Source organism: Struthio camelus, chromosome 7 (genome assembly GCF_040807025.1).
Source record: "Struthio camelus isolate bStrCam1 chromosome 7, bStrCam1.hap1, whole genome shotgun sequence".
In the NCBI taxonomy this organism is placed as follows: domain Eukaryota; kingdom Metazoa; phylum Chordata; class Aves; order Struthioniformes; family Struthionidae; genus Struthio; species Struthio camelus.
Genome location: NC_090948.1, coordinates 35,794,146 through 35,817,147, shown reverse-complemented (window position 1 = coordinate 35,817,147; position 23,002 = coordinate 35,794,146). Strand labels below are relative to the sequence as shown.

The window sequence follows — 23,002 nt, the reverse complement described above, 5'->3', positions numbered from 1 at the left end:
CTAAAGGATTAATCGTTTTCATTTTAAGGCTTTTTCTCTCCTAAAGCATGTTCATGCCAAGTAGGTTGCACATTAATTTCTCAAAGAATAAGCTCCTGATCCCAGAAGCGCATGCCTAAGTAGACTTGTTCCCACCTGCCCGGTGTCAGTTGACAAGGCCTGAATGTTTTCCCTCTCTAATAGTTGTGCTTTGATACTTGCCTGTGTATATTTTCAATGTAGCTAGTATTGCATGCTTCCTAAGCTACCTAGAAATATATATGTCGTTTGGTATCCTCCCTAGATAAGTAGCACTAAGAATTATTATTAAAAAAAAAAGTATTTAGCAATAGCATAGAATAAATTAATTTGCAAATTGCTACCAAGCCTCTTTGAGACAAATGAACATCAATATTTCACGATTTTCACTTCAGCTGTTGTTGTCCAAATGTACAATGTGACTTTTCTGCTGTTTCCACAACAGCAGAAAAGTAAGACAGTGCTTAGTTATTACATGAGATAATATCTTTTTCAGTATACTAATGAGTAAAAAGGTGTAATAACTTTCTCACTGAGACTGTAGCAGTCAATAGCAGAATAGCGTAGGTTAATTTTGAGCCAGCTGTTAAAAGGCAAGAACAGCAGCATAAATGGAGTTCTGCTTATAAAACAGAATTGCCCAAGGTAGACTTATTATTTATCAGTATACTGAAGATGCTAATTATTGTGTTTTCTTCTTTTAAATGTTAATTAACAGGCACTGGGTTGCCACACTCTGTTTTGATTTTTGCCATATATGTTATAAGTAGCTCCATAAATAAGATTTTTCTTTGGTTAGAAACATTCCTTTGCTTTTTATAGTTTTTTCAAATGTATATTGGTCTTTCTTTGCATTTTAGTAGGGTTTTTTTTGTTTTTTTTGTTTTTTTGTTTTTTTTTTTTACTTAGAGCATATAAGTTCAGTGTATCTCCATTACTAAGCAGCATTACTGGTCATTGAATCATTGCATTGCAGAAATAATTTTCTGTTGACATTTTAAGAAAGTTCCTCTTGAAATGTTGCTTGCGCCTTTTAATCGCAGCAGCAGTGTTTTTACGACGAAAATATGCTTCTCTGCAGCTGCTTTCTGTCTCTCCTCTTCTTCCTCGAGCTTCCTTTCCTCACCAAGACCAGACCACCTTTACCTTTCTCTCAGCTGATTCAGGAAGGCAAAAGCCAAACCCTGTTAATGCACCACCCTTTGCAGGCAGCACAGTCTGGAGTTAACTCCACAGCATTTGTTTTTTTTCCTTTTGTAGGTTACCCAGCCTATTATTTGCTGGAATGTGAACTTCAGATTTTGTTTTCATTTTTGTGTGTATATTCAGTTTAATCCTTTTGTACGGTTGCCCCATGTTTTCATCGATTTTCTTTTCTTTTCTCTCTTTATTTGATCAGTGTTTCTGATTGTACCCATGTCACCAAGATCGCCTCAGTCTCCAAGATCACCAAGATCTCCTTACTCACCACAGTCCTCTCACCTGTATAATTTTACTGTACCTGAAATGTTCATATAGCTCTCCCCGGTGGTGTTTGTGTTCTCTAATCCCTTTGTTAACTCTCAGTTTTAGATTTTTTGTCCTGCTGTATGTTTAGATCTATTATTCTTTAGTATCCTCATTCCGATTCATTTCTGCTCCTTGTTCTTTAACTATTCCATTCTTGTGGTTCAGAGATTAAATTGGAGATATATATTGGTAGCATTGTATTGCTAGTATTGTGTATTTTTTGATAGAAGAATATTAAAAATGTGGACCTATTAGAAATAATCCTTAGAAAAAGTGGCTGTCCTATGTTACTTCTGTCTTTAAAACCTGCTTATTAAACTTCCAAATTTAAAAAATAAAACCTGGGCAAGAGAGATTTACACAATTTGGCTGCAAAATATTATACTGGATATAAAGGGATAACCAGCTTTGTCCACATTTGATTCACTGCATGCTCATAAGACAACCTGCTATAGCTTGCAAATGTAAAAATGGCTGCAAAAATCAATCGCTAAAATCTTTACAGACTATTTACAAAATAGTCAGAAATAGCAGCTTCGCTGTACTAGCTGTTTTAGCAATACTCATTTTTGTTCCATCTATTTAAGACAAAATGAATAACTCTTATCAAAATTGCATTAGTTCTTACATACCTGCATCTCCCCATACTTTTCATATTTTATGTAACTCATAAATCATTTGACATTTGCTTATTTGTTGCTCCATGCTTCATTCCAGTCAGTCCAAATGTGCTGTCTTCCTTAGGTTACCCCACCATCCAAGTGGAACTGGAAACTCCCACAGGGTTGCGCTTCGTGCCACCCACCCCTTTCCAGCAGGACGATTTCTTTAGCGACACCTCTAGCATAGAGTCGCCCCTTAGACCTCCCAGTAGGCTGAGTGACGTGCTAGTAGCTCCGCAGGGAAGCGTAGACGGTACAGCCCCAGGACCACCAGTGGTGACTGAAGAAGACACTTCTCTGGACGACAGCAAGCCTGATTTCTCAGTGCCTAGAGAAGGAACACCTAAAGATATTTCCATAGGCCAGAGCCCGCTGGAGGAAGTGGACCTTAAGGATTACCCACGGTATCTTGGCAGTTATGCCGGGATAGCGAAAGATGCGAAACAGAGGCAGAGTGAAGAGACTAGTAAAGCAGGAGTAAGAACTGAACAGCCTGAGAGAGAAAAGTCTGGTACTGATGAGGAGATGACGGAAGAAAAGCTCAAATCTCTGTTTGAGGACATTCATCTGGAAGAAGGAGTTGAGTCTGAGGAGATGACGGAAGAAAAAGTGTGGTCAATTCTTAAAGGTGTGCAGCAAGCAGAACAGCAAATGTCTTCAATTGCAGGTTGGCAGACTGACTCGTCAAGCGTCACTGAACCACCGACTTCAGGACGCAGAATAGGTGGTGGTCTGCTCGGTCGGCTGGATGATAGGTGAGGACCTTCGTATAAATATCTGCGTGTAAACGAGGCTTTTCGTGCTCCTTTTTACCTTTGGGAGCAGCGTTCAAGACTATTCTACGAGAATATGTGTGTGTGTGTATGTACATATATACATATATATTTTCCTTTTAAAGAAAAAGCAATAGTGACCCAATTTTTTCTCAGACTTGCTTGAAGAGAATATATATCAGGTTTCATGCTTAATATAGGTATTTCAGAAGTAGCTTTTATTATATTTTGCAGATAATATTTCTGTTCCTGTTCTTTATATCGTGTGTTTTCATTTTGAATGACCCTAAGCAAGGCATAGAAGTAACTGGAATTTGGGACAATAAGACGTACGTTTACTGACGCGAGAATACTGCGTTGCTCTTGCTTCTACGGTACTCTTTTTAGTAGCCTCCTTTTTCATTGCCTGTCTTACTTTGCTTTCCCTCAGATAGGCATTACGTTTTCTATAGCCCAATTTTTAAATTGTCACTGTTGTTACAACGCTTTGAAGCATGCTATGTCATGCTTACTTGCTGAACTTTTTAAAAGATGATTAACAAGGCATAAGAGCAAAAGAACAGCAGTACCGAGCCCCCCTAGTCCAGTACTGTGTCTCCCAGCGGGAGTGCGGTGGATGCCTAAGGGGAAGGGGGCGAGTGGAAGCGTATGTTATTTTCCCCCTCGTACTCTGCCAGCCTCCGGTTCCCTTCAGCATAGTGTCGTGCTGAGCTGGATGCTTCCTGTGCGTTTGTCTTCAGCGCGTTTCTCCCGCCTGACCTTTTCTGGCCTTCCCTCGGACCTCCGTAAACTTCCCGGGTCTGCTGTTTGGGTCCCTCTCTTCGCCTTGAACCTGTCTGCCAAGGTTATGAGTTGCAGGGGCCAGGCTGGCATTAGGTGTAACTTGGCAGAGAAGCGCTATCTGCGGACAGATTATCTGTCATCGGTTTATGCCCTGCGCAGCTTTGACTCGCAATGTTTTAAGGCTCCAGGTCGCATTAGGTACTCTCACTGAATTTAACAGGGATTTCGCCATTGATTTCAGCGAACCGATTATGTTCCAAGAGTATAGAGCATTTGTTCTGCTGCTGTGTTTTATATTGTATTAGTTTAATGAAATATATTGTTCCTAAAAGTAAAAGGGCTTCCTTAAGAAGATAACATCTTTTTCTGTGGTAACTAGATGTTCTTCATTTGCTATCGTTTTTAACAGTTCTCTCAGCAAATAGCTATAGTATTTTCGTATGTATATGAAGTTTACGAGTAAAAGCAGAGCAGAACTACACAAAAAAAGAAAAGAAACACTGCATGAGAAGTACAGATTAAACCTGTCCATCAGTAACGGAAGGCCAAGTTTTGGCCAGTCTTCTGTCTCCTCGTAATCTTCCTTGCCTCTGACATTGTGTATTATTGATGCTCTGGGCTGTCTGAGGAATTATTTTCACATACCAATATTTTTAAACAGATGCAAGTTATTTGAAGTGCAGACATTGCAATTCTAGGGGGAAAATTGTTTGGTTGTCATTGATAATTGCAGGGTAGCAGATTAAACTCAAGCCAGGATATTTTCATCAGCTGCTTGGTTAGAGAACAGGTTAAAGAATTAATGCCTCAGGGATTTATCTCATGTGATTATACAAGTGAATTGGTAGGTTTGTGTATTTTTCTCTCTCTTTTTCCTTTTTTTCCCCCCACCTAAGTGAAAAGGAATTAAAATAAAGCATTTGGCCTTGTTTCCAGTGTTCACCATGTTCTCACGGCTTCTGAAGAGACACCACAGAGCAGAACGCAGAACTATTCGGTTGATGTTTGCAAGCTGAATTTAAAATTTTGCTTTTCTCTATCTGAAAAGCATATGCTAAGAATGACAGCTTGCCAACAGGCTCAGTGCTTGGCCCTTGGGCGCGTGGTTTGAGCCCTGAGCGGTTGTCTGTTGTTCTTCTTTTGTAGCCCAGACCAGTGCAGGGATTCTGTTACCTCCCATGTTAAAGGAGAAGCTGGGAAGCTGGAAGCAAACGGGAGCCTCTCCGAATCCACAGCAGAGGCAAAAGCTAAATCTTATGTGCAAGAATCTTTAAACGATGTGGGAAAACAGAGTGACAAAGAAGCCCTGAAAACAAAACCACACGTTTCAGCTGGTACCGATGAGCAAACGTTACCAACAACAGCATATCAGAAATCTTTGGAAGAGACAAGCAAGCCAACAACAGACGGCAACAAAACATCTGTGCCTGTCAGCGTGAAGAAGATGAGCTGGAGCACTTTGGAGGATGGCAAGCCAAGAACAAGCCTCCAGGAGGAGGAGGCAGCAGTAACGTCTGAGCAGAAGGTACAGTGTGTCCTGTAATTATTAACTGTTTGAAGAATCCCCCTTACCTGACATAATCTTTTTGCAAGACTTGTAATGTTGTTTGTAATAGGGCTTTTTAAAATCCTTTTCTGTGCCTGTTCTATTTATTTGCTAAATTAAAAAAAAAAGAAAGTGAGAAGAAATTTATGCCCTGTGATATGAAGAGCATGCAGTGGAATCAGGACAGGTGGAAGAGCCAAGCATAAGCTCTTTAGTCCTCAGCCTAGCAGGCCACGAGCCCGGGGAGAGGTTGGGGCAGCCACTGGGACCCCAACCTGCGTCACTGAAGTGAGCAAAGAGACAGAGGGGTTCTTCAGGCCTCCTCCTGCTCCTTGCCCTCAACACCCACTGCTTTTTTTTTTGCTGTTGTTGTTCTGTTAATTTGCAGGAAAATAAGTCTTTGGTAAAATTTAATCTCCTGTTTAAGTTTTATTCCCTGCCCTCATTCATCCCTACCCCAGTGTGCATCCAGGCAAGGGGAGTCAAAAGACTGCCAAATGTCTAAAGCACTTCTCCACATGATGGGTCTTTCTTGTCAAGATAGGTGCTGTTTAGGGGCTCCCCTTCGTGTCTGCCTTGCCTGGTTTGCACATGCTTAAATGGGGACTCTCAGTTTTAAGCTGGTTTCCGAAGATGGACATTTCAGTAGCTTGTCCAGTGGCTTATATTTATTTCCCACAGGCTTAAAAATAAAATTGGTTCAAAGACTTGCTTACAGCCCCATAGCTGGGTGCATCTAGCGTCCCAGCAGCTGGAGGGTCGCCCCGGAGAGGGCGCACGAGCCGCCGAGAACCGGCTCGCGGCTCCTCAGGAGGGGAACTGCCGAGTTTCTTGCACATTTGTTTCTCCTTCTCTACCAAGATTGTCTTTTCCTGGGCATAACAGATTACAACTTCTGGAAGGGATGCGTTTCAGAGGAATTGTTTCTACATGCTGTAGTATTTTTTTGGTGTGGCACAGTAGAAACGTTAGCTGCAGTGGGCTGTAATAAATCGTTCAGGTTTAAATTAGTTCATTTTAAACTATTCTTTTGATTATACAGCCAAGAGTTCTTTTATTAGCCTGTAACATATTCAGTCTTTGCAGTCATGTGGCATACGATTGTTATTATCTTGGTACTAGTTCGTGACATAGCTAATGCAGTGAAGATCTTTCCTAATATTAACTAATCACTGGAATACGTTAAAAATGTAAGCGAAAGCTGATTAAAGGCGGGCAGCAGATTTCCATTATTGTTGGTGGGCTTTGGAGCAGACCTTGGGTGGATGTTTCTGCTCGCTTTGACTGTGGGGATGGGCGTAGACGCACAGCGCGACGCGTGCGGAGGGAGCGCCGCAGGGCTGGTCCTCCCGCTCCGGGTCCCGTCTGGGGGGAAGATAATTGTCATCCGCCGCTGTGCTCTGGAGCCCCCTTTGCTTTCAAATATCCCGTCTGGACTGTGGGAAGCATAAGTGTGTGCGTTTCTCTTCACTCTGCTTTTCACACTACTTTTGCCTTATTGGTAAAGAGTAATAATCTTATCTTGCAAATCAGTCATTTCGTAGACAGGATCTTTAAATAAGCTGGTAACTCAAGATAATGTCATTTCTAAATCTCATACAAAGCCTGAACGTGTGGGGAAAAAAAAAATAGTGTTTGTTAGAGTGAAGAGAGGAATTGCTCTTAATATCTTCTGGATATTTCTTCAAGAACATCTTCTAATCTATTTAGAATAAATAATTTAACGAATAAAGCAGTCCGATTCACAGTGAGATACTTCATATGCTGTCATGAAAAGAGAAAGAGAATTTCAACTACTGCGTTTCAGGGAGGCATTCTTCAGAAATGACCTGTAGAGAGCAAGGTTTGGAAAAATTGATTAAATTCTATGAAAAAAGGTGTAACGAAAGACAATTACTTTACAAAATGAGAGATTTTTTTTTCCATGACCCCACTGGGAAAGGGCTATTGACCCACACTTGTCATTCACCTGCAGGCTGCTGTTTCAGTGTTTTAGCGCATAGCGTGCAGCAAAAGATAAAATCAGGCCATCGATACCGGGCTGCTGCTTGGTGATGTGTACGAACTGAGTTGTTGGCCTCACTCTAAGTCCAGGTAAATGCCCAAAAGTTTGCAAAAGCAGTGCAGTGACCGTGTCATGCTCTGCAAATGACTGCATGTTACTCAAGCATCTGATTCAAGTGATTTTTTTTTTTTTTTTTTTTTTAATGAGAGGAGCACAGCACTGTTGGTACATTATTGCAGAGAGGGCGGTGTAACATGGTCACGGTGACTCCAAACGACAAAATCGCATCGCAGCTGAAACGCTTGAAGCTGTTTATTGATAGTAGTAACTCTTCCTCCAAAACCTTTTTGCCTTCTGGGAATCTCCTCCTACTTCTTGTCGGTTGTTGAGGATGGAGTTAATTTGTATATATGGACTTGGATAATATCAGAGGAGAAGAGGACACTCTCCAGGCAGATGGATACTGTCTAGCAACTTCATCCTGCCCTGCCTGTTCTTTGTTACATAGTTTTTTTTCTCCTCTACCCACCTGTGCCTAACTTACGGTACACACCGTTTCTGAAAAATTCAATTCCCATCACTTGGGAATTAGTGCAATTTGATTGAAACATTATTTCTTGAGCAGAAGACAGCAAGCAGTTACAACTTAGTTTAGGGGGTTTGTATGCAATATTTGTATGTATATTTGTATATATATCTGTATGCAACAACTGGTATAATCCCAAGTAAGATTTAGAAGTTCATCTGATCAGACTCATTCAAATTATCACTTTTCTAGAACTGAAGAGCTATAAGATACTCCACAGATGGGCTGTTTCTCAAGCTATGGCGTGTCAAAGAGCAAAAAGGCCTCCCACCATATACTTAAGAGCAAAACTGCTATTATGTACATAACAGCATCATTATGTGCGTAATATAGACAGGAAAAAATAACTGTCCGTGATAAACTGTGTTTTCTTCTTGTACTCCTGTTCAGCATGTTGTGTCTTTTAAATGTGCTGTTCAAATGTACTAAAACTGCATTTATTAGGAAAATAGTGGCAGTGACAGTGAGATTCAAAGTGATTCAAGCTCAGAGGAGGAGCAGAGAATTACTACGAGAGTTTATCGACGACGTCTGATACTGAAGGTATTCTGAGATTTGCATTCATGAGGCAAGATTGGCATGGGTTTGGGTTTTAACTGCTGTGCACGGATGTCAGTACTGGCATAACAGAGTCCCGCTGGTAGTGTGCTTTCCAGTACCAGTGTGTACATATAACTAAAACGCTAGGTGATCTTTCCTCAGTTAACCTCTGGGTTTGTGGTTGCCTTCTGCTGGAAAACAACTGTGCTGCATGGCATGTTGTGTCCTTCACTGCCGCGGTTTTGCACGGCATGTCAAATGCACAGTCCTTCTGTATGGTGAGCAGCTGGATAAGACCATAGCTAGATGCAGTAGGTTCATCTCACATAGAGCAAAATGAATTGCTAACAGATACAGCTGATAAAATGTTAACTTTTCTCCTCTTTTCTTGGCATATTTCTAATTTACAAGTTAAAGAAATGCAGGAACGTACGTGAGTGGGATTTAGGAGGGTATGAGCCGCGTACTCTGGTTGAAGCTTGTGGTCCTAAGTGTCTAATGTGCTTTGGTAAATCTCCCTGAAACCTACTGAAGTTAATAAGGATCTTTGCATGGACTTCAGTAGGCTTTATTTAGTATATTTATTTATAGATGCCCTGGCACAATGTACATATATACTAATAACAATGGTGAAGTCGTATAAATAGATGCGTTTGCCCTCACGTTGTTTCTTATGTGGTGTAATAGTGTGGTATTATTTGCCTTGAGCGTATAGCATAATCAAATAATTCTCCATTGCAAGCAACAATGTTAATTCTCAGTAACTTACAGGGTTTATTAGGTTCTTATTACAAAATCATCTAATAAAACCATGAAAAGGACAGTGAGCCCCACAGCACTGGCGGAAACCTATGACAAAATAGTTATGTTAGTAGTGATTTGTGACACTCCGATTGCTCACTTCTGCACGTGTCAAGGGGAAGGGTATGAATATGCGCTCTGCACCTCTTCGGTAACGTGCAGAAACGCCGCCGTCCGCAGCCGCTGAGCTCTCCAAGACACGGGCCCTTTTGGGAAACGCAGAATGACATTTTTGGCTCTCTTCACCCTATGTTTCCTCCGTGCACCTGTCGTGTTCCCATTCTGAACACGGCAGGAACTGCAGAAATGACGACTCGAGAGAGCTCAGTAGAAGGAAATATTTTGTCCGCTGCCTCATCTTTACAGGAAGAGCCTGTTGCCTTCAGCGACGGGCCCTGGCAGCCCGGCATACGGCCGGCTATCGGGAGTCGCGCTCTGCAGCTAAGACGTGCCTGGTTACAGAGGGAGGATGTTTCTGTTTGCGGCCGGGGAGGGGGCTTGTTTGTGCCTGCAGAACCTCGAACGCCGGGCTTCGAGCTTTTCTGGTAAGACATGAAGTCTTGATTTGCTGAAAATTTTGAAGGCTGCGTAGTCGGCCCGCTTCTAGGGTCTCCCACCCAATTTATGACTGAACGGTTTTAATGCGCGCTGGTAAGGAATCAGGGCATGTCAGAAGAGAAAGGATGAAAAAGGCAGCCTTCGCTTTCTTTCCAAATACGTCTGCTGAGCTTGGGGAAAGGCGCAGGAAGTTGTTTTTAAATGCGGTGGTGTGATTTGGGAGTGAACTTGCAGAGCAAGGGCAAACCAGCCATACTGCGCAGCCCGTCCGCGGGACGTCGGTGGGGTTCTTGGGCAGGATTCGCCCGGTAAACGGGACGGCTGAACCCGCTGTGGCTGCAGCATGCCTGTCCGTAACTGGAATAGAGCTGTACCTCTTTCATTAGAAGATACATGAGATGCTTCTGTCGTATTTTGATGATGCGTAGCTTTTTTTTCCCCCAGCACTCAAGTGCTCAAGTCAGGTTTAAAACAGAACAAGAACAATTTTCAGAGCGGTGATCATCAGGCCTTTTAAGGAAAGGGTTTGAGAGCAGCAACCAGCGTTTTAGCAGGTATATGATATTTTGGTCATGTGAAGTTCATGTAGCACAGCGGTATGAAGTGGAAGGATCAGGCTACGACAGCTGCGCGATCCTGATGTGCTTAATTTCTGTGCGTTTCTAGGAGCAGAGATGGGTCAGGCGGGGTGACCCGGAGCCCCTGCGTGGGCTGCGGCGGTGCGTCTGCCCCGCGAGGGCTCGCGGGCGCCCTTCCTCGCGCCGGCGGGCCGCGTGGGGCAGCAGCGCCGGGCAGGCTCCCGCTCGCCCCTGCGCCTGTGCTTTCGGACGCTCCCCGCTAGCTAAGTGGTTGTTTTAAGGGGTGGATGCCTGGCAGGAGGTACTTGTGTAGCCTGGGGGGGGACAGAGTTTGGTAACGCCTAAGCCCTAAGGATAAATCGAGTCCAGTGGGGAAAAAGCATTTGCTAGATGATGCCACGGTTACTGTCGGGACTAAACTGCTTCGTTACCTTTGCTTTGTTTCCTGACTTGTTTTATTGCAACGTCGTGCCCCACTATTGCTGGCGGTGTTACTTGTGCTATCTGCTACCCCGGTGCTCGGTCCTGGCCCAAAACCGGGAGCAGAGCCCTGTCGAGCGCGCCGCGCTCGCAAACCCGCTGCCATGCTGCTTCGCGCTTCCGGGGCCGGAGCCCCTAGAAGCAGACAAGCGGGGACCGATGTCCGTCTCCCCGTGCAGTGAGATCGTATTTGAACCTCAAGGTAGCGCAGATGTGTTTGGTTGCGCGGAAGAAGCGGGGGTTTTATGGCGCTGCAGGAACGCGAGCGATTAGCACACGAGGGGAGAGCAAGAGCGCAGCCGCGATGTGCACCCGCAGAGCCCGATCCAAAGCTGCTTCCAGGCAGTCACGACAGAAATCGGTGCCTCATTTTTCATGCTTTTTCAGAGCTTGTTAAATCTTTCATGGGTACAAATTTTGGGCAAAAACAGTTTAGTAAGATCCTTGCCAAAAGGTTGATGGTAGGATTTTGTAACGGAAAACAAAACAGATTTGTAAGCAGGGGTTATTCGCATCTGATGTTCTTTTACAGCCTGCACTTTTGTTATTTCATGCCACTTTCTGTTAAAGATGTGTAGGTTATCTCGGCACCCGTTGGGCCCGCGCAGCCCCCCGTCGCTGCTGCTGGGGCCTGGCTTCGGTGCGGCCCGACCCCGGCCCAGCAGCTCTGAGCAGCCCAGCCGGTGCACACACACTGTAGGCGCAACGCGAGGGCCTGGCGCCCCGTGAGCACGCGCGGCGGTGCCCCCTGTGCGGGTGCCCTGGGTGCCCTCCCCGCTGCCCGGCGGAGGCTCGGCGCGGGCTGCTAGGCGCTCTATCCCTAAGGTCGGCTTCCCGCACCGCGCAGCACGCCCGTCGCCTCGCTCCTTTACTCTGCGCCGTGGTTTGGTTTACTTAGGGGTCGTGGCGCCTGCCTGACACGGGCTCCCTGAGCAGGCAGGACGCGCTAATGAAAATGGCCTTAATGAAGGGTGCTTTTCCTGCCGCCGCCGCGATTGCGCGCTGCAGGAGGACGAGCTCGCCACCGACGGGTTGCGCACTGGTGGCGGCTTAGGCCGGCGAAGGCAGAGGACTCGGCGTGCCATACAGCTCCTGTTCCTGTTGCAGTGTTGCCCCCGGCCTTTGGCGCGATGAAATATTTAGGATCTTTCCAGCTCGCTTATTTCCAGCTGCTTTTAAACTCCCTTTTATCCTTCTGCGTAACAGACGCCCGGCCGCACCTCTTTTCCCTGCTGTGACGACACCATCAGATGTACAGGGGGAATAAAAGGGACCGTTATCCCTCCAGGAACAGAACAAACATGAAAGCAAGGCAGAGCTCTGACAGACCTCAGCGCGCGTTGGCAGGGCGCTGCAGGGCCGGCTCCGCTCCGCTGGCCGCCCCGGGAACCCCCAGCCTGCGAAGACCTGCTGGGGAAAGCAGCGGAGCTGGTGGCAGGCTTTGAAGGGCTCTTAAGCTGTGACGCGGCCGCGCCAGCTGTGTGCTTGCGAGGCGAAAGCAGCTTTCGTTGACAAGGTCATCTGACGTGCCGCTCTCACCCAAAGCCGTTGCGAGACCTGACGAGCAAAACCACCAGTGGGTAAGAGGGTTTTTTTCCTAAAGGACGTCCATCTTTAGCTGCCTAGGATCAGAAACGGCAGTAAATCAGATGTACCTGCTGCCGGTTGCGAGCCCTCTCGCGGCTGCTTTCGCTGCCCACAAGCAAGGAAATTCTGGAAGCTGGATTTCTTCCGTGCTGGCTGCTCAGTAGTTACAGCATTTACCCTTAAACTGTGCTTAAAGGAGCGTGTGAATAACGAAAAACCACAGCCCTCCGTACCTTGAAAAATGCACTTTCTTCCGGGAGAAGTCTTCCAGCGTTTCACCATGTTTCTTTGAAAGCAGAACACACTAGTTCTGCCCGGCTGGTGAGGAAGAGCAGCTCTGCCTGGAGAGGCAGGAAGGAGCCCAGCACCAGGACGTGCAAGCAGAGCTGTGTTGGCACGCCGGCTAGTCTGGTGACCTTGCAAGTGGCTCGATTGTTTTATTTCTGGTTTTCATGATTTTTATTGTAGTAGCCTGGGAGATCCCACCCAAGAGCGGCTACCTCTGGGTGGCTCCCACAGCGAGGGTGCGAGGGCCGTCCTGGCTGGCGTCCCCTCGCGCCCTGCACTGCGCAGGAGCAGCCCGGGGAGGGCCCACGCCTCCAGGTGGGACGCAGGAGAGAAACGATGCAGCCTGTCCCCCATCCACCTCATTTCGGATTAGAGTATGAAGTCCCCAGAGTTGGTATTTTTCCCTTGCATGGTTGTGGCTAGGAAGCCCTACGAGTTTCGGTTCACAAAATCTTTACGCCGTCGTTGCTGTCGTGCCGGCATCAGCGGCGCCCTTGGGGTTTGCGTTTCCGCTCTCGGCTCTGGCGAAGGGAAGGTGACGGCTGCCGCCGAGGCCCCCCGCTCCCCTGAAGCCCACCGGAGCGTCACCCTTTCCGTAGCCCTGGAGAGCATGGGCAAAAAGTAACGTTGTAAAATGTCTGAAACTGTGTTTGGTTTAACTCTTCATCGACAAGCCGTGGTTTCAGTACAGCTTTTAACATGAAATAACCCAAAATACTGTATTTCTGAGTAATGACAAATAATGACCAGAGACTTGCTTAGTTGTAGAGCTGCACTGTTCACTTCTGTATGGTTTTGGCCTGATGTCACATCTGTAGCACAAGGAAAATGTAAATCCTTACTTATAGAGGACATGGCTAATGTTGGCTTGTCAACAAAAAGGAGGGTTTATCTGCGGAGCTCAGAAATAGCATTAGGTCATAGTGTACAGGCTGAAATAGCTGTGTTTGTAGAGAAGAAAGTAAAAGAAAACCACACACACAAAATCACTATATATATTCACTGTAATGTAGTGCCAAAAGCTTACGTAAATAGCTCTGTACTATACAGGCCACAGTAAACAGGAATTATAGTTGCCCTGTGCTGTAAGTTCTCGAAAGGCAAGACTTTGTTTGCTCATCCTTCTTAACCCTTGAAAGCATTATGCAAGTTTGATGTTGAGCAGCAATGATCTTGTTTAAAATACGCTGGGTGTTAATTTTGATATAAGATGTTTTATATAATATTTCTTTCCACTTCCTCCCTTCAGTTGCCTTTTTTTCCTCTTGGGCTGAGGAGTGAGGGGAGAAAAGTTTTTCTGTTTTTATTTTGTGCATATGCTTTTTTCTTTTTAACTATTTTGGGGAAAAGAATGGGGGAGTTTCCTGACCATCCCCTCTCTGGGCGCTAGAGCTTTAATCAGTGGGAAAAGGCAAGTGCTGCAAAGCTTTTTCATTGGCAGCCTCGACTTTGAAAGATGGTTTTGTCCTTTTGAATAGAGAGAGCCCAAATTCGTTCAGCTGTGGGGAATCATCAGCGCTGATCTTCCAACAGGCCAAAAAGCATCTCCTCCCCATGGGCTGGATTAGGGTACAGTTGCTGATTTTAGTGCAGCCTTTAGTTGTTAGGAAGGATCGCTTGTTTGCGTGTTTTGAATTGTCGCAGGTAGACCATCAGGGAAGGATTGCTACGTGCTGTGAAGGTGACTAAGCACAAGGTTGGTGCCTCAATATCCCTGTCTGCAAAACAGGGGTAGTCACATGGATTTCAGCTGTGTGTTTGTCATTGACATCCAAGGACGGAAAGCAACCTATATGAATCGAGTATTACATAGATGCTGGTTTTCTTACTGAGTTTTCTATTTTCAGAAATACAAAGCTACCTTATAAATCTATTCAGTTTGCTTATATTAAATAAATAAGCACAGATGATGGGTGTGTTTTGGAACATCAAATGTGGGGCTTCAGCACTCACATTTGGAAACATGATTTTATAGAGTAAAATTTTCACAGTTCTTCTGCAAAAGACGTTCGCTAACTGTTGGCTAGCCGGCGACACCAGAGTAAATTAATTCATTTAAAATTTTAGCAGGAGGAAGTTTAGCAGGAAGTGTTAAGTCACTAGTACAGCGTTTAGGAACCTGCTTTACATTTATTTGCGCTGGTCCTTTGTGTTGCTGGTAGCACAAATAATCCTGCTGAAAAGGCAGCGAAGGCAGGGCTGGGAGTGCTGCTGGCGCCTGCGGTGCCGCGCCGGGTGGCACGCAGCGCCTCGGCCGGCCGGCGCCTGCTGCCGTTCCCCCCCAAAAGGTTTCCCGTAAGATACCTTTTGCCATTTGGCAAACACTGAGAAATCTTTGCCTTTGCGCGAGGGTTTAAATTCTTGGCTTTAGCGAGCCAGGCAGAGTCGTCTTTTAAATTAAATCCGAAGAGGTGCCCCCACCTCGTTTCGGTGTCGGAACGTGTTCCCGCGCGCGCGCTGGGAAGGCTCCCGCGAGAGGAGGCCGGCCGGCCGATCGCCTCGTGCTGGCCTCGGGCTTCCGTCTCGTCGGGCTCGAGTTGCTTTCGGACGTGACAGAAGGATTAGCCGTTGCCCGCAGTGCTTGATGGCATGAACGAGCGAATAAGAGAAATACGCTAGCAGCTCACGACGTGTTTTAAGAGGCGTTTTGTGCCGTGAGCGCGCAGGGGTATCGGCATGCTGAGGAAGCAAGGCTTTCACCTTGTGCGCGTGGTGAAAACCACTCTGCAACACAAAGTTGAAGCCAGCACGCGTGTGTTGCTTGGGCTGGTGTGGAAATGTGTGTGGGTCTGGCAGATTGCAGGCTGCGTTGCTAATCTTATAACACGTTCTCTAGGGCGAGGAAGCAAAAAACATGCCCGGGGAATCGGTAACAGAGGAGCAGTTTACCGACGAGGAAGGCAACATCGTCACAAGAAAAGTAATCACCAATTACATCACTGCTCTGAGTCTTTGTGTTCAAGTAACTTCTTTTAACATACTTTTCTCCCTTTGGAATCTAGAAAAAAAAAATCGATACTTGTCATGTATTGCTTCCTACAGATCACCCGGAAAGTAGTAAGACGCGTTGTTATCCCCCATGAGAGAAAAGTAGGTGCAACGGTAACGCAACGGGGCCTGCCAGGAAATGGCGGCGGCGGCGGCTGGGCGTTGTGGTGGCTGCCTGGGCGGTGCCGCGTGACCAGCGCCTCGGCAAGGGCTGCGCTTGCACTCGCGGACCATGTACGCCGCTGGGCAACGGGGCCGGGGTTTGTCTTGGTCACGTTTCCCGGTAGGGCGTGTTTCGAGGAGGCCTGGGCTAACTCTGCTTTTTGTGCCTTTTGCACAAAAGCTTCCTTGCTAGAGACTACGGCTTTGCAGGATCCGGGTAACGCGAGCGTAGCTCAGGAGCGGCATCCTGCGCGAGCGAAGGCCGAGGCAGGGTTTTGTCCGCAGCAGAGAAACCAGGAGCCCTTGTGCAGGGCCAGGCTGTGCCCGGCAGCAGCAGCAGCAGAAGCGAGGGAGCGGCGGCCCCTCGCCCAGGGGCTCGCAGGGCAGGACGCGCGGACGCCGGCGGCCCGTGCCGGCTGGCGAGGCAGCGCGTGGGGGCGCCGGGCCGCGCAGCGCCCCCGCGGGGCTTCGCCCCCGTAAGCCCGTCCTTGGGCTTGTTAGAATTTTTGCCCGAGTGAAAACAGAGTTTAGCACTTAGAAACAAAGCGGCACAGCCAGCTCTCTTCTTCTGCTGAGAGTGGGGGGAAAAAAGGGGAGGGGGAGATGACAAAAATAGAAGAGGATTGAAACAAACCATCCCCTTTCTTACTCCTTTATCATGGAAAAAAAAAAATACTGCTCAGCATAGGGGAAATGTTTTCAATTTACTGTGCCAGATGAGATTACATAAAAACTACAAATAGGTACAAACGCATCAGTGCAGATCACCCGAGGGGTAACTTCTGCCGATAACCCCCCATAAGCAGATGCCCTTTCTTTGATGTGAACGAGGCTCGTGATTACCAGAGTATTTATTTTTAGATGGTTATTGAGCTATTTTTAACGAGTGTAGATAAACTACGTTTTTGGGTTTGCTGTTTTAAAAGACACTGAAGCCCGCACTACTTGGCGCTTCCGCTGGTTCTTCTTCTGCTCTGCTTTGCTGAAGTTTCTTGCCGGCTTTCATCCTCTTGCCTTTATTCCTTTACTAACCTGCTCACTTTAAAGCACAGGCGTCGTGAAACATCACGATCCCGGCCCGGCCACAGCCTGGGGGACGGGGACGCTGCTGGCGGTGAGGGGGCTCCGCGAGCGCTCCCCGCCGGGCCCTCGCAGCCCGCCGCCGCCTTCGAGCTTGCAGACCGGGGTTGTCTGCTCGGCGGTGATGTTTCAGGCCTGCGCTTGTGCAGCTCAGCAGAGCGCATACTCGGGTTGCGTGGATCTTTGAAGTGAAGTGCTGATGTGATTTAACTGCTTTTCACTTATCCTCTTACAGCGAAATGGGGAGCCTGTTTTGGAAGCAGGTTTACGATTCTGAGCGCTCTCTGTGTTAACATTTTTGCTTTTCCTTTAAAGCAGGGAGAAGGTTATAAGGTTAAGACAAAGAAGGAAGTCAGACACGTGGAGAAGAAAAGTTATTCGTGAAAGCCAAACACCGAACGAACGGTCAGTTTGAGCCATTTTCTTCCCTTGCTTAAGCGCCGCACCGAGCAGCACGGCGGTTAGCCCGGGGCTGGGCAGTGCCTGGCCGCCTCGTTCCTGCACGGCTCTCTTAAGCCACAAAGCTGAGTAAATGCCCTTGATCCTGTAAGGTAAAATGACCTTGAGTTCATGCACAGAAAATGAGTTTTACTTCTTGGAACAAAGCTAAGCAAACCTGAGGGGAGCGTAAGATTTCAGGAGCTTCGTAAAGCGCTGAGGTTGTAATCCACAACATTTAAGTTAAACCCAAGTAGCGGAGCAGTGGCATGCATGTAAAGGTATTGGGAGCGAAGGACTTCTTCCGCAGTCGGACGCGTGAGCTGAGGACTCTTATGCAAGTCAACGTCCTTGTAAGGTCCGGTGACGTGTCTAAGTATTTGCCAACAAATAATCCTTACCAAATGTTTCCTGTGAATTGTATTGATCCAACCTTAACGATTGTAACAAAACACGGGCTGACAGTGTAAGGGCTTCCCAAAGTACAACCGAGTGTGCAGAGACAGGACCCCCTTGCTGCTCCTCTGTGACGGCCAGGGCGCTGCGAAGCCGCAGGGCTGTTTTGTCCAGATCCCATAGCTGTAATCACATAGCAAATGGGATTATAAACACAGGAGGAGCCAGCCTGCATCTGCCCGTGCTGGTCGGTCAGTCGTGTCTGCAAGTCTGTATGTGCAGTGTCTCTGTGTCTCTTTTTCCGGAGAGTTTTCCTTAGCTTTGGTGGGTGTTGTCTGGGTTTTGAGAAGCTGGTAGGGGTGAAGTTTAGGAAGTGGAAGTTTGTTTTATCCTTTTCCTATGCAGTCTGGTGTAGCATTGACTGGAGGGTTAAAGAGCAGAATAAAGAGGACCCGTGACACGACTCAGATGGTGCTCTGGAGGTGAAGGAGAAGCCGAGTCCCTCCCGAAGGGGCAGGTCCTTCTCCTTTGCAGAGCTGAGCGGTGCTGGAAGAAAGCAAGCCAAGGAGGAGGTGCTGCTTGTAGGAAATTGTATCCCCCCTTGGCTCCCGTGTTTCTCGTTAGGATTTGGAGTTTGCCTGTCCCACCTCTCGCTGTGCTGCCTAAATGCTTAACGCGGAGCTGAGCTCGGCCTGGCGGCTGTCTCTGTGCACCCAGTGCCGCTGTCGGTCTGCAGGGGCAACCAAACCGGGGGGACTTTGGGGATCTGAAGGCAACGCTGGGTGCTGAACTCCTTCGCGGGGCAGATGAAGAGCCTGCTGGTGTGCCGGCGTGATGGACCGTGTGGCGGGAAAGGGGAGAGGCACACGCTTTAAAATACAGCGGTATTAATGAAGCGGCCCAGGCTAGTGTGCGAAACGTATTCTGGGTCAGGTTCCTCCGCCCCAGCTCTGCTCCCATCTACGGTGACTGCAGATGCTTCTCCCGCTGTTTCTGAGGGGCCTCTGCTCCCGCCAGAGCCGCTGGGAAACGCAGCGTCTCTGCGCGATGAGCCTGGGCCCCTAGGACGAACGTTGGCAGTCCCCGCTCGGCTGTCACGAGAGGTTGCGACCAAGCGTGCGTTAAATTGTGAGCCCAGGGATGAGTCTAGTGAAAGCGTTTTATCAGAGTGCAGAAATGGATGGAGTTTTCAGGCGGTTCTGATAGAAAACGGGCTTGTTTTTTACCCACAAAAGGAAAAAAAATCCTGTTTTGGGGCAGAGGTGTTACTTTTATATTTTTGAACCGTGGTGAAGAAATCACACTTTCTGCTAGATTTTACTGTTAAAAAAAAAAAAAAAAGGCTCTGTCACCATCACAAATAAACCCATTGCAAAATATGAGTTAAAAGAAAAGCCAACAATTTTTGCATGAACCTCTGCAGGACCAGGAGACGGCTTTCTGCCCGGCGCCACTGCTGCCTTGCGCGTCGGCGGCTGTGAGCAGCCGGGGCCGAGTTAGGCGGGCCGTCGGTGTGGGCCAGGGCGCGTTGTAGGCGCCTGGCCCTGAGGAGTACGCAGGCCCGTGTGTGCCCCTCTGCGAGCCCCGGCCCAGGCGACTGGGAGACCTGACTGCGCGAGGAAGGCAGGGTTCAGGCCAGCGGGGGCTGACAGCAAATAATTAACAGAAACGTGCCCTTAAAGAAGTGGCACCGTTGTTCTGGAGATAATGCTGTTTCTTCCCTTAAGAGTGAGCGCGTGTTTTCTGCAGTCATTGTGAAGAGCTGTTACTTTGTCTGCGATGATGAAATGCAGCGTGTGGCAAACATCTCTGTAAATCAATTCGCGAGCGATGTGGACGTCTGTGCTTGCATTTTGCCTTCATGCTGGGAGCTCAACTAATTTCATTACCTACCTAGAAACTGTAGGATTTATCCTATTACAGCATTCCGTAATCCCAATTAGAACTTTTTGTTTGGTACGGGAAAGGCATGAAATTGATTCTGGGGAGATGCTCTGAAATAATCCCCTGCTCTCTTTTCTCTCCATAGGACTGTGTGCTTTTACTGCCAGTACCCTAGAAGGAAACTCACGGAAGAAAAATCGACAGGAATTAAACATTCACCTATAAAAGTGTGCGTGTGTTTGCTGCTTCCACACATTAACCGCATGGTTTTTATGCAAAAACAAAAAAAAAAAACAAAAAAAAACAAAAAAAATTAATTTAGCATGAGCCAATTTACAGAGCATGGAAATTCACTTTCATTCACAGGGTTGGAGAGTGCGCAGTTAACAATGCAGTGTATATACAAGATGCCATGCTGTTAACAGCTTATTTCAAGCAGTTTGATGTCATCACAAAAGAAATAAATTCCTGTGGCCAGAGGGGATGTAAGAAGATGAAATGGTTAAACTATGGAAAGACACTAAAATTACTAAAATCCACAACAGCTCGCCTTATTTTTCTTGGACCCAAACTGTCAGGGTATAAAACACTATTTGTTTCTTTTTTAAACATCAATAGTTTTGCTGTAAATAAATAACACTGTATAAATTCTAACAAAATAGAATAAATGTGGATAAGGCACTGCCTTTTCGATCACAAACAGAATATTGCAAATGCATTGAGCAAGCTAGGTGTCTCAGACGGCTGCACCTACCGGGATATTCTGGGTGTATCTTCACAGATTCTTGTATATTAGCAATTATAATGTTTGTATATGCAAAAATGCTAGCTTGATTTTAAAAAAATCTTTAAAATCTGCTGCAAATTTAAATGATTCCCAAAATGAGGAATTCTGTAGTTCTGTGAAAATTTTTCTTCAGAGTACTAATATTTTGATGCATGTGTTTCACCTTATTTTGATTAAATCTTTTCCAGTTTTGCAAACACTATACTGCAACATGAAAAATAAGATTTTATCTGTAAACACAAAGCCCTTCATCTAATATTTGTTGCTGTTGCCAATTTTTCAATGAAATGACCTAAAAAAACATAACATATACAGTAGTTGCATTACGGGGAGGGGGGTGCTATCTGTTCTCGCTTTATAACGGGGGTAATGCTTGCAGCTTTAGAAGTGGGTTGGTGCTCTAATGAGCACAGGTTTGGGATATTTTTAAATGAACTGAAGAGAAAGTATTAGCTAATAGACTGGCAGCACGCTGTAAAATTATTACTGTATTGTGTACTGGCTATAAGATGTAGAATCTTTCGGTAAGCCAATCATCTGTAATCATCCTAGCAGTGTAATATTAGGTTGTTAAGGCTGCTGTGTTTTAAAGGGCATTTTTATTTGGGTTTTGGTGAAATACTTTAATTTGTTGATTATATTCATATGGAAACAGCATTCATTGATAATAGCTCTAATTACATATGTATGAAAACAACAAACACTGGATGATCTAGTTGATTATTTAAGCATAAAATAAATTGTGTTAAAACTCTTGGATAACGTGTATTTTGCAGTGTTATTGCACCCGATATAACCGTGCCTTCAGCATGTCAGCCAGTAATTATCGCTGGCTTTTTGCTTCTCTTCCTCTCAGTCTCTTTTGTTTGAGCCACCTCCGCGGCTTCCCAGTGTGGCAGGCCACCCCTTGGCAGCCTTTCCCACGGCAGGTGGAGCAGGAGTGAGACACAGCAGCTACCACGTCCGCAGCGAAACTAAGGAAAAGCCACCTCCCGGGCGCTGAGGAGGCCGCCTCCGAGGTGGGCAGAGGACCAGGGCAGTAAGTTGCGCCCAGCCTCTTCTCCAACGCGCGTTTGCTCTGGACCTCCTTTAATTCCTCTCCCCCCATCAAGAAACCTACTGAAAACCCTGCTGAAAGCAGTCTTGATCCCACCGCGTATCAGGCGGAGCAGCCACCGACCCTCTGCAGATGACGTAAACGAAGTGTGCATCTCCTGCATATTGCAGGCACTGCCTCTGTGTTATAGGTGACGGACCATTACATATATAAAGTGTTGCCAAAACAAGGTTTTGTAAGCAGTGTCAATACGCAGTCAGTGCTCGGGACTGCGGTCTTCTGCTTGGCTGTGAGAAATAATTTAGGATGCTCAAGGTGCAGTTTTACCTGGCTTTCAGGGCAGAGTGTATCATTTCCATACTGCCCCAGCTCGGCACTTCAGGAAGCACTATTGCTACGGGTACAGCTCAGTCTGCTTGTTCTGGCTGCGTCACGCTATAAACTGCTCCACGCAGGAGCCAGCCCTTGCTTCAGCGGAGCGCAGCAGCTTCTGCCTGTCAGCACCTGCGAGGTGTTAGGGCTCGGGCCGTCTGAAGCGGTGGCAGTAAACGAAGCGTTCTTCCTAACTTGCAGCAGCCGGTCTCTGCTGCAACGCACGTGTTACCTAACCGAGGGGACTGCTGGTGCAATCCGGGTGACTGCAGTCCCTGCGTCAGAGCGTTGGGAGGGCAAACGCCGCTTACTCCAGCGGAGAGCAAGCGCCTGGTAGTGCAGCTCGCCAGCCGAGAAGAGCAGCAGTTGGCACTTCCTGGACCGCTCGCCTCCCAGAGGCCTTCCCTCCCGCCTGCGAGGCTTGACACCGCTCACACGAGAAGGGACGCTTTTCACAAGCCTTGGGCAGCTGTATATATTTAATGTTGTATCGTGCATTTTGCAGTTGGAAGCGGAGGCTTGTGGTGACCACCCGCAGGAACGCGTGAGAACCGCTGCAGAAGGCGGCACTTCACTGCTCTTATAGCGCCCAAACGGCAGGATTTCATTGCGGTCCTCCCTCCCCTCCGCCCGTTGCCTCTTAGGGCCTGTCACTATGCAGGCAGCACGCTGCGGCGGCACTGGCGGACAGGGGTCTCCTCACGCGGGCCTGCCCGAGTGGGACAGCAGAGCCTGGGGGCGAACCCGCACAGGCCTCTGGCTGGTGGCGCCTCTTCACGTGGCACCTTCAAGCTCGCAGAGCTGCTCCTGACCTCCCAAGCGCTTGTGAGTATTTGCTGGCTCACCTGGCGAGGGGGAAACGGCCAGAGGGGCTGTAGGGAAGCTTTCCAAAAACCGTGGGGAAAGGCCGCTTGCAAAGCGTAAAATTAAAGGCCCGAACTCTGCCGGCCTTGCGCGGTCGTGGCCGCGGGCAGGGGCTGGCACCGGAGCGGGCGCAGCAGGGAGGCGAGGCGCCGGTGCGCCGCAGCAACGCGGGCTTCTGCCTCCCTGCGTCCCGCTGCCCCGCTTGGCTCCTGCCGGACTGCTGGCGCCGCAGCTCCTTACGGCTCCCGGGGGCCTGCACG

At 47.4% G+C, this 23,002-nt stretch overlaps 1 protein-coding gene across 18 annotated transcripts in view; it reads left to right on the top strand.

The window, feature by feature from the left end:
• ANK3 (ankyrin 3) overlaps positions 1-21,211 on the top strand; it is a 373,731-nt gene extending 352,520 nt beyond the window's left edge. For 12 of the 18 annotated variants that reach the window (XM_068950763.1, XM_068950768.1, XM_068950765.1 and 9 more), the window contains 6 exons: positions 2,272-2,944; positions 4,892-5,270; positions 15,551-15,634; positions 15,757-15,804; positions 17,260-17,349; positions 19,808-21,211. In XM_068950763.1, the coding sequence (XP_068806864.1) occupies positions 2,272-2,944; positions 4,892-5,270; positions 15,551-15,634; positions 15,757-15,804; positions 17,260-17,328 (1,253 nt within the window). In that variant the 3' untranslated portion in view covers positions 17,329-17,349; positions 19,808-21,211. The remainder of the gene's footprint in view (positions 1-2,271; positions 2,945-4,891; positions 5,271-15,550; positions 15,635-15,756; positions 15,805-17,259; positions 17,350-19,807) is intronic. The other 6 variants (XM_068950774.1, XM_068950773.1, XM_068950764.1 and 3 more) reach the window with 5 other exon arrangements.
• The last annotated feature ends 1,791 nt before the right edge of the window (positions 21,212-23,002 follow it).